At 38.9% G+C, this 12,054-nt stretch overlaps 1 protein-coding gene and 1 pseudogene across 1 annotated transcript; both read right to left on the reverse strand.

The window, feature by feature from the left end:
• Positions 1-1,354: 1,354 nt before the first annotated feature.
• LOC145472727 (QRFP-like peptide receptor) lies at positions 1,355-2,526 on the reverse strand (annotated as a pseudogene).
• Positions 2,527-7,033: 4,507 nt separating this feature from the next.
• LOC145472743 (QRFP-like peptide receptor) lies at positions 7,034-8,468 on the reverse strand. Its single transcript, XM_081454980.1, has one exon. It carries the CDS (start codon positions 8,201-8,203, stop codon positions 7,034-7,036), a length of 1,170 nt encoding a protein of 389 aa, XP_081311106.1. The 5' UTR covers positions 8,204-8,468.
• Positions 8,469-12,054: the final 3,586 nt, after the last annotated feature.

The following is a 12,054-nucleotide window of genomic DNA, read 5'->3' on the forward strand; positions in this document are numbered from 1 at the left end:
TTGTTTTTCAGGTATTTTTTTTTATAAAAAAAGGACAAGGACACTTTTGTTTGGCTAAAAACGGGGAAGAGGGTGACCAAGTGTTCAATTAATGTTTCAGCTCCACGAATGCTTGGAGAGCCAAGAAAACAAACCCTAAGCCAAGGGGATCCACAATATGCGATGAAGAAGAGGGAGGTGGACCTTTTCTGGGACCACTGAGAGCATTCATGGGTAAAGAGGGGGCAACTTGTCTTCCTCTCTGATTGAGTGGGCCTCCGGTAATCTAAAGTGATTGGATGGCGCTGGGCCTCTGAAAAGTGTGACGTGAGCAGTACTTCAACCACGTTCCCGTGTTTATTTGTCCATCTTAAAACTTTTTCCAAGAAAAAGGGTTAAGATACAAATCAAAGGTATAAATTGAGGATGAAAAATCTAGAACATCCATGACATTATTAGCAAAGTAATCAACCTCTCTATATTAATTTAAATACAGACGTAAGTAAAACTTAATAATTGTAAATTACTTAGTTTCAGAAAGATTTCCATAGTTCATGCAAACAATTAACACATCTAACTAACTCAAGTTGGCACTTACACCTTTATCTCCTTAAAACTTCGAATGATTATTAAAGCAATCAAATTCTAAAGCACAAACAAACCTTAGTATAGTACTTAGTTTCTCTAAGATTTGTAATGTCGATTCAAACAATTTTAATTAGTAAAAACATCTAAACCAACGCAAGTGTGCTATGTAATCTTCTTTAAAAAGCTTTGAATGTTCATTGAAGCAAATTTAATTCAAATGTACGGGAAGAAATTTCCATGTAGTACTTAGTTTCTCTAGGATTTCTATCGTTTATTCAAACAATTTACATATCTGCTAAAACTAACTTTTTGCTAAATATTACGAAGTGCTACGTGTAAATGTTCATCCTAAGTGTATTGTTTCATTCTCAATGTCTTAACCAGAGCTGTTTCTTAGCATACGCTTTGGGAGGCGGAAAGGGAACAGAACATATTCCAGACTAAAATGACGCACTGTTGTTTATCTCGTGCGAGCAAATGTAGCAAGCAAGTATCGAGGTGGCAAAGTTCATTTTATTACAGTGAAGAACGCTGTAACGTTGCCACTTGACAAAGTTTTGAATGCTTTTTGATAACTTTTTGGCCGAGATGTTGCTTTTGACAACCTTCTGACGGCTCGCTTTTGTTTCAAATGACAAATCAAAATGCAACAACTATGAGAGGTGGAGTTATCATCTAACAATTCCTGCCTCTCCAACATCTCTGCCTCCCTACATTCTACAGATTCTACAGGCGATCAAGACCTTTGTCAAGTGCCAATCTTCTGGTGATCGTCTCTGTAAGCGCTTTATAAGGCCGTTGTCGCAAAATCATGTGAAGTTATGTCACTTCTGGCTTCTTCCACGGAGTGGAAAATGTCCAGGTATGCTTGATACGTCAACGGACGCATGCCATCTATGATCTTGTTATCTTCGCCACTTTCAATCGTGCGTGTGCGGACGTTTTGTTGTGGGACTCTACGGCAGTTACACAGGAGAAGATCTTTAAATCCTTTACGAAAGTCGACGTTAAATGTCACATAGATAGTGGGATTTATCATGCTGTTTGCATGACCCAATAAATAGCCAATGAAGGTGAGAATTGCCAGAGGACCGCAAAGAATGTTTTCACTGGCAAAGAAATAAATGACCTGGTTAATATACACGGGTAGCCAACACAGTGCAAAGATAATCATCACTATCGTCAGCATTTTGAGAACTTTCTTCTTGGACTTTTGAGCGCGGAGTTGGTTTTCAAGGGATGGATTTCCTGAAACTTTTCTTATCCAAAGTTTGTGAACGACAAAACCATACAGTACCGCCATTGTCAAAAGTGGAACCAGGTAAAAAACGATGAACATAACAACGGTAAAATGTTTAGATGCCTCTTCCGTGAAAGACGGCGTCCAAATCTCCAAGCAGTACCATTTTCCCTTGAACATGATGACTTTCTGACCGTAAAGAATCGGAGAACTGACAGCGATGCCCACGATCCAAACAACTGCCATTATACCGTATGATATCTGAAAAGAAATGTATCGCTAAAGAGGGTACATAATTGCCAAAAACCGGTCGACGGCAATTGCTGTCAAAGTCAAAACTGAGCTTGCTATCGAGAGGGATTGGGTAAATGGGATGATCTTGCACAATATGTCAGAGAATACCCCCGTTTGACCAATCCATATGTCCTGTCACAAGCAGTTTAATGTTCACTGGCATGCCAAAGGCTGTAATCAAAAGACTGATCTGCCACGGCCATATTTACTATGAGATAATTTGTGACAGTTCGCATTTGCCTGTTTATATTAACGATACATATGACCAACACGTTACCGATTAGTGAACCGAACATGATGATGAAGTACGCAATAGTCTTGAAAACTTGCTCAGTCGGTGAATCGGGGTCATATGTGCACTGCGGTGATGCCGGAAGTAATGCAGAACTGGAATTGGTGAAGTTCTCAGCGGTGTTTGTAGTCATTTTCGGGGAGGAAAAGAAGGAAGAAGGAATTCTTAGATAGTTGTCATTCTTGTACTGTCTTTTGCTCAATATCTATTTTGGGGAAAAAACTGGTGTTTCCCTCAGGAAAGTGAAGTATTTTTTGCTTTTCTTGGTAATCTGGAAAAGAAATAAAAAACAGTTGCCTTTTGAATTACTTCACCTAGTTAAAAATTTAAAATTTACGCTATTCAGTCAGAAGCTAGGGCGAGGTTTTTAATGAAATGGAGACTAAAAAAAGTATTTAATTGTGAGGGACACCAAGTTGCCAAGGGACGCGGACGTCTCATTTAAATAAGCGTCAGCTTTAGATGCAGTCTCACAAGTGTTTCGTATATAACGCGCTGTGCTTTCGTTCAGGGGTTGCGCTTATTGAAGGGCGGTGCTTGATAGAGGATGACGATTTTTCTATAGTAAAAATGGTATTAGAACTTTCGCCACTCATACTGATCCCAAACAAATCGCATCGTAAATGTTTGTGTCTTTGCTATAAAGGAAGGGAAGTCACGTTTAAAGACTAAATGATATCACTCGAAATACGATTTGACTGCAGACCGTAGAGAGCTAGTTAAAGTTAGTAATCGACGAAATGTTTAGCTCTTTGCGTGTAATAATATTAAAGAACATATTGGCTTTAATTGTATGCTGTATGAACAGATGTTTTTATTGGACACTCAGCTCCAATTTCAATGCTACGCTGATGTAGCGCAAAGCAGTATAAAGTTTTGCCCGTACGTTGTGCTCTCCAAGAAGTATTGTCGTTTGCCGACTGAAAGTGCCATATATACCTTTATTATATGGCCAGCTCCGTGAGCGGGCAAGATGAATCCAATCCTGCGCTGTGATGGAGCTATCTTGCCCCCTCGGGACTACTCGCCGTGTCCCGCAAGAAAAGTTTCCTCGAAAGCAATATAATAAATCCTTTATTGACCAAGCTTGTTCGGTCAAGACGGCTGGATATTGGACTCGTCCTTTTTTTTTGCGTGTTTATGAACCGAGACGGATTCGAGGTCCATAAACACGCAAAAAAACAAGATCTTGGACAATATCCAGCCATCTTGACCGAACAAGCTTGGTCAATAACCCATACATATCCAAAAAATTTAGGAGAATCAGGTTTTGGCTGTAACACACTCATAAGCAGATATTGGCGATGTTGTTTTGTCTTGGATAAAAATAGCGTTTGAACTGAAACAAACATGGAATATTGATAGTGCGCCATAGGTTGATGGATTCAATCAATTCGGGTTCGGATGTTAGAGAAGACCTAAACCTACGCATCGAAGAAAGATGTAGACTTTGTGTAGCTTAGCCCTTATTATGCGAGATAAAATAGCTATTTTTTGATTATGACGTAATTTTATCAATTACCTAGAGCCAGTTTGGCCCGGGCTAGCAGCACGACAAATTATTAACACCCTACGCGAAAACAACATGACAATAATATCTTAGAAAAGAAAATTGATGTTAGATTTCTTTTTATTTCTGCTTCTTTCTTATCAAAAGGTTCTTATACAATTCAGTTCATTGTCTCTTATTTATCCTGTTTCTTTAAAATTGATATAGTCGTACTATATTACCACATCTTTTTGTCAGAGGGCTTCTTTTTCTCCCAAATCGTTTGAGGGTTGCCCAATACACCTAAACTGGAAATGAATTGGAAATGTTGTCGAGTCGACTCGCTTCGACTCGAATCGTACGATTCCGCTCCTACGATGTCGACCCGTCATAGCGGAAGAACGTATACAACATTTTGTGTGTTATTTCATGCGACGGTTGTAGAACGAACAATATGATGCATGGTGTGCAGCGAGCGTGTTTTCTAGCTATGGAAAGATGAATAAGGGCACTTGTTTCGTTCTAGTACCGTATATTAGTTAGTCATTACGGCTCACAACTTGCAGTAGAATCCTGAAAAGAATTCATTAAGGCGGTAAACTCGGTCCACCTCTTGATGATGAAATCACCTGCTTTGGTCCCTTGAACTTTCTATAGTATTTTTTTAGCGATAATTAACATGAGAGGGAAGGTACTTATCGATTCAGGAAAAAAAAATATGTTGAGTGACAGAAAGACGTTTACAAATTAACTTACCCTGAAAACCAGATAACCCTTGAAGGCTTACAAATATATTCCATTCTCAACGGTCTTCCTTTTTGTATAATTCTATGTTGTTATGTTACAGAAAGTTTGTTCACAGGCCCACTAGCTATACCACAGATGAACCCCACATATTCCGAAATTGCGGGAGTTTGGAAATAGCCGATAGTAAATGAGTGAAGGTCAAATCTAAGGGAAATCGTTTTGAGTTCGAAGTAAGAAAGAATTCGAAGTAATCGCGTTCGAATTAGCGGGGTTCAACTGCATATTTAACTCAGAAATTCAGCTGTGCACGGATTATGGCCTGGGCATGCAGTTTCAGAATAAGGTTTTCATTCAGTGGACATACAAATAGGTAAGGAAGGTGTAGTTTGGACCTTACATGAATTTAAAAGAACTTGGCATTTACGCCCTGGCGTGCGTGCAAGCTCAGACTTTGTTCAGTTTTGTTGATTCTATTTCATTTCATCTTGCACTTTGCAAGAACTCAAATATATTTCAGACGCAAGCGCCATAGGTTAAAGATAATTTCCAGTCCGTACTGCGCATTCTCGAGAGTTTGTTTGCGTTTTTTATTTTGTTTCATGTAAGATATCAAAAAATGTAAACGTTTCGCCACTACTTACATGAATTAACTAAGTTTCAAAAGAGCCGCTATTATGGATGCGAAGCGGTAGAAGCTTTATACTTCATGAAACAACTTCGCAGCTTTAAAAATCAATGAAGCTGTTTGAAAAAGAATTTGAAAGGCCTCAAAGATAAGGTATGTGGTTCGTAACGAATAATATCGATTCTTATTCCGAGTGAGCCGTTATCGTGTTTATAAACATGATGAGACTGCGCAGTACGGACTGGAAATCATCTTTAAATCCTGTAATTAAAATTTAATGGCGCAATTTGTTTATGCGGACATGAGCGAAATAAAGTGGATTGGGATTTTGAGTCAAACTGTTGGTGGATTATTGTCTTGGCGTACGCGTTTTGAAGGGTTTAAATCGTTTGTTAGGATTTTTTGGGGACTGTGAGGAACCTAGTTGGAACAGAGGGAAAGGGTAATTGTATAATTTGTATCATGTGATTTTGATTGGACGAACGTAGCCGTCGTTTCAACTTCTTCCTTAGCGCGCGAAAGAGATAAAAGAAAAGCTTGTTTTGTGCCTCCCAAGCTTTTCGTTAACCTTTCGCACGCTTGGCATGGGATGAAATCGGCTGCACACAAGCTATGCACAAGTTTAAATCATACCTTTACAACTCTTAACAGTTTCTTGAAAGTTTAGAAACTAATAGCTTTCACATTTAACATGCCGTAGTCAACTCTGTCTTGATGTTTTCGATTCGTTGGATCTTCTCTCGGAGCCACTGTGAGCATTCCCGGCTTTAGAGAAGGGAGTTGGCCCTCCTCTCTAATTGCGTGGGCCTCCACCAGTTTAATTCCAGGGGATAGAGACTGAAGTGAGCTGGGCCACCGAAACTCGAGTCTATGGAGTCAAAAGTTTGACGACGGGAGCGCTTCATCCCCATTCCCGTGTTAATTTAATTATCTTAAACTGATAAATTTAGAGTATAACTTGAGAATCTAGAATCAATTATTACAGGACTCAGAAAATAATCGACCTTTCTATGTTCATTGGAGTAGTTAACGAACTTTAAAAAACCTAAGTTAAGTGCTACAGCTTATTCAAAACAATTAACATATCTCAACCAACTCAAGTTTGGAACTTAACCTCCCTAAGATCTTAAGTGGTCATTGATTCAATTCTAATGTATATAGACAAACTAAGTGTAGTACTTTGTTTCTCTAAGATTTGTAATGTCCATTCAAACAAGTTTTAATATGTTAAAACATCTGAACCAACGCAAGTATGCTATGCAATCTCCTTTTAAAAAACTTTAAATGTACATTAAAGCAATTTTAATTCAAATGTACACTACGACTGATACCCATCTAGTACTTAGTTTTTCCAGGATTTCTATCGTTTATTCCAAAAATTTACATATCTGTTAAAACTTACTAGGTGCTTAATATCACGAAGTGTTACGTGTAAATATTCTTGATGTGTTAACCCTCGGACGCACAAGCTAACTCATACCCCCGCCGTGATACAAATGGGGGCGGGGGTGAATGAAACCCTCTCTGGGTTTTCGTTCTGTTAAGGAACAGCGAAATGAATTTACATTGATTAGATGGCCCTGTGTTTGGTCTACAAGATGATACCATTTTTGTTGGTTATGACGTTGAATGACGTCATTTGAACCGCCATCTTGGACTTTACTATTTTCTTATAAAGTCAAGAAATAACGGTAATTAACACAAAATCAAGCCAGAATACTTGGAATTTCTGAAATTGATCAAGAAAACTGAAAAAAATACAGAATTATCTCGAAAACTTTATAACGCCGTTGTCGCAAAATCACGTGAAGTTATGTCGCCTCTAGGTTCTTCCGCGGAGTGGGAAATGTTCGGGTGTGCTAGATAGGACAAAGGACGTATGCCATCTATGAACTCGTTATCTCTGCCAATTTCAACCCTGCGTATGCGGATGTTTCTTTGTGGAGCAACTCTACGGCGGTTACACAGGAGAAGTTCTTTAAATCCTTTACGAAAGTCAGCGTTAAATATCACATAGATAGTGGGATTTATCATGCTGTTTGCATGACCCAAAAGATAGCCCACAAAGGAAAGAACTCCCGGAGGACCGCAAGGAAAGTTCTGTTTATCGAAGAAATAAATGAACTGGCTAATGTACACGGGCAGCCAACACAGTGCAAAAAGAATCACCACTGTCATCAGCATTTTGAGAACTTTCTTCTTGGACTTTTGAGCGCGGAGTTGGTTCTTAAGGCTTGGATTTCCTGGAATTTTTCTCACCCAAAGTTTGTGAATGACAAAGCTATATAGTATAGCCATTGTTAGTAATGGAACCAGGTAAAAAACGACGAAGATAACAATGGTCAAATGTTTAGATGTCTCTTCCGTGAAAGCCGGCGTCCAAATCTCCAGGCAGAACCATTCTCCCTTAATCATGATGACTTTCTGAGCGTAAAGAAACGGAGAACTTACAGCGGTGCTCACGATCCATACAACTACCATTATACCGTATGATACCTGAAAAGGCATGTATCGCTTTAAAGGAAACACGACTGCCAAAAACCGGTCAAAAGCGATTGCTGTCAAAGTCAAAACTGAGCTTGCTATCGAGAGGTATTGGGTAAATGGGATGATCTTGCACAATATGTCAGAGAATACCCCGTTTGACCAATCCATATGTCCTGTCACAAGCAGTTTAATGGTCACTGGCATGCTAAAGGCTGTAATGAGAAGGTCTGCCACGGCCATATTTACTATGAGATAATTTGTGACAGTTCGCATTTGCCTGTTAATAATAACGACGCATATGACCAACACGTTACCGATCAGTGAACCGAACATGACGATGAAGTACGCAATAGTCTTGAAAATTTGCTCAGTCGGTGAATCGGTGTCATATGTGCACTGCGGTGATGCCAGGAGTGATGCAGAACTGGAATTGGTGAAGTTCTCACTGATATTTGTCGCCATTTTCGGAGAAGAAAGTTCTATTGACAAAAAGAAAGTAAGAAGGATAGTTAATTGTCTTGTGCTATTTTATGCTTAATATCTATTTTGGGGGAACAACTGGTGTTTGTCTCAGGAAAGTGAAGTAGTTTTTGCTTTTCTTGGTAACCTGGAAAAGAAATAAAGAACAGATGCCTGTTGAATAACTTTGTTTATTTAGAAATTCAAAATTTACGCTGTTCAGTCGACAGCAGATACCAGGTTTTTGTTTGCGATACCTGTGGTATAGTGTGGTATCCCACACTATTGTCATCGGCTCGTGTCCGTTAATGCAAATGAGTTGCAAAGATTGCATTGCATTCTGGATCCACGTATCTCACACATGTACCCTTTAGGTACCTAGTTTTAAAGACATGGGCTTAATTAAGAGAGACACCCAGCTGCCAAGGGACGTGGGCGTTATTCGAATAGTGTCTGCTCTAGATGCAGTCTCACAAATGTCTCGAATATCACGCGCTGTGCCGTCGTTCAGGTGTGGCGCTTATTGGAGGGCGGTGCTTTATAGAGGATAGCAATTTTGATAGTAAAAATGGTATTAGAACTTTCTCTACTCATACTGATTCAAAACAAATCGCGTCGGATATGTCTGTGTCTTTGCTATAAAGGAAGTCTTATTTGGAGACTAAAATTAAAGGTATCATGCTAAATACGAATTGATTGCAAACTAAGGAGCTAGTTAAAGTTAGTAATCGACGAAATGTTTCGCTCTTTGCGTGTAATAATATTAAAAAACATATTGGCTTTCATTGTATGCTGTATGAACAGATGTTTTAATGTAACACTCAACTCCAATTTCAATGCTACGCTGATGTAGTGCAAAGCAGTATAAAGTTTTGCCCGTACGTTGTGCTCTCCAAGAAGGATATTGTCGTTTGCCGACTGAGAGTGCCATATATACGTATATCCAAAAATATAGGAGAATCAGGTTTTGGCTGTAACTCACCCATAAGCAGATATTGGCGATGTCGTTTTGTCTCGGGTGAAAATAGCGTTCGGACTGAAACAAACATGGAAATTGATAGCGCTCCATAGGTTGATGGATTCAATCAATTCGGGTTAGGCTGTTAAAGAAGACCTAAACCAGTATGCATTGAAGAAAGAAGTGGACTTCGTGAAGCTTAGCCGTCACTATACGAGATAAAATAGTTATTTGTTGATTATGACGTAATTTTATCAATTACCTAGAGTCAGTTTAGCCCGGGCTAGCAGCACGACAAATTGTTCAACAGCCTACGCAAAAACAACATAACAGTAATATCTTAGAAAAGAAAATTGATGTTAGATTTCTTTTTATTTCTGCTTCTTTCTCACAAAAAGGTTCTTTTACAATTCAGTTTGTTGTCTCTTATTTATCCCGTTTCTTTGAAATTGATATAGTCGTATTATATTATCACATCTTTTTGTCAGAGGGCTTCTTTTTCTCCCAAATCGTTTGAGGGTTGCCCAATACACCTAAACTGGAAATGAATTGGAAATGTTGTCGAGTCGACTCGCTTCGACTCGAATCGTACGATTCCGCTCCTATGATGTCGACCCGTCATAGCGGAAGAACGTATACAACATTTTGTGTGCTATTTCGTGCGACGGTTATAGAACAAGGAATATGATGCATGGTGTGCAGCGAGCGTCTTGTCTAGCTATGGATAGGTAAATAAAGGTTCTTGTTTCGTTCTGTAGTAACATATATTAGTTAGTCATTACGGCTCACAACTTGCAGTAGAATCCCGCTGAAAAGAATTCATTAAGGCGGTGAATTTATACTGTATCTGTATTAACTTCAGGTTCCTAATCAATCAAGTGTTTAACACTTTTTACTGCATGTGCATCAAACTCAGACTGAACAGCTTTTCCGGGGACAATTTCTTACTATGATATATGTGTCTGGTCTTAACAACTAAACAAATATGGATAAAGGCAGGAAAAACTCACCTTCTGATAGTCAAAAATGCTGAATCACTCGGTCCACCTCTTGATCACGAAACTACTTTATCTGTTTATAGCGATAATTAACATGAGAGGGAAGGTGCGTACTTAACGATTCAGGAAAACAATTATGTTGACTGACAGGAAGACGTTTACAAATTAACTTACACTGAAAACCAGATGACCCTTGAAGGCTTACAAATATATCCCGCTATTCTCAACGGTCTTCCTGTTTGTATAATTCTCTGTTGTTATGTTACGGAAAGTTTGTTCACAGGCCCACTCGCTATACTACAGTTGGACCCCGAAATTTCGAACTCTCAAGGGTGACGAAAAATTGATCGAAATTGCAGGACTTCGATACAGCCGATAGTAAATGACTGAAAGGCGAATCCAAGGGAAATGCTTTTGAGTTCGAAACAACGGGGCCGAATTCGAAATAACCGCGTTGGAATTAGTGGGTTTGAACTGTCTATTTAACTGAAAGAAAAAACAGCTGGGCATAGATTATGGCCTGGGAGACTTTCAGGCTAAATTAAAGTCGTCATTCAGTCTAGAAATTTTCCATACAAATAGATAAAGAAGGCAAAGGTAGTTTTTGCTGCCGATAGGCAGCGTTCATATTCTTGAAGGCATTTGAGAAGTTTCGTTGGTTCGTTGGTTCGTTCTATCGGATCGTGAATTAGCCTATCAGCAATGCCCTTTGAAATACGAGGCAGCCAATGAGCAGTTCGTTTATAATCGATGAAATTCACATGTGCTCGATCAGCCGTTTTGACGTCTTTCGCGTTTCACAAGAAGGTGAGTTTTGCATTTTTTTTGTTCTCTTTGATCGATTTTTTTCGATCTCTTTTGATGAATTCTATTCGAAGAAGCATTCATCAAGGTTATGAAGCTTTCAGTGAGCATTCTTGAGGCCGACAGTGTGCATTTGTTTCACTTGCAGCTTTGTTCTTTCTCGCCTTGTGATACAGACACTAGAATCGAGGTTTACCCTGTTTACAGGTGAGTTGCTAATCTGTTATGATTACTTCTATTCGAGGAAGCATTCATCAAGGTCATGAAGCTTTCAGTGAGCATTCTCGAGGCCGACAGTGTGCATTTATGTCACTTTCAGCTTTGCTATTCAATCGATCGCATTCGGTCGATTCTTGGACGCAAGCAGATATCGATGCTATCTTATTTCATGGAGATCGCATGTATTTACATGCTCTAACTAATGAAATGGTACCTGATACTGACACTCTTTCAATAAACGAGTTGCCGAAGGTGGCAACCTCGCAGACCAATGTCGAGTACTGTTTAAACTACAGTAAATTTTATCAGGGGCGCATTGATCGCTCATTTTGTGGAGACGGGCCATTTTGCTCACTGAGGCAGGTTTTGATTAATGCATTTTCAGATAGTCCAAATGCAATGTTAGTTCTTGATGGTTATGTCATGGCTGTTATAAAAAAATCAGATTCATTTTATCTGTTTGATTCACATGCAAGGAATTGCTTGGGAATGCCCGATGAAAATGGTACTGCTATTGTTTTAAAGTTTACTGAGCTAGATGAATTTCAAAATCATCTTGAAACTTTAGCATGTTGTCTGAATGTAAGCTTATTTGAGATTGCATCTGTCCATGTTAATGCTAATGTTGATGTAGCTCAACTATCTGAACAAAACCATATGAAAAGAAAAGCAGGAGAATCACTTACTGAAGTACCAGTAAGTGCTAAGAGACGAAATAATTTGTCAGACAATTCTGATGAAGAGTTAAGAAGACTTTTTAAACATGCAGAATCAAACAGAATGCACTATCATAATAAAATTAGCCTTGAAAATGATGAGCAAAGACAAGCAAGACTCGCTAAAATAAGAGACAATTATCAAAAGAGAAAAGCATC

This window comes from Orbicella franksi, chromosome 2, assembly GCF_964199315.1.
Source record: "Orbicella franksi chromosome 2, jaOrbFran1.1, whole genome shotgun sequence".
Classification (NCBI taxonomy): Eukaryota; Metazoa; Cnidaria; class Anthozoa; order Scleractinia; family Merulinidae; genus Orbicella; species Orbicella franksi.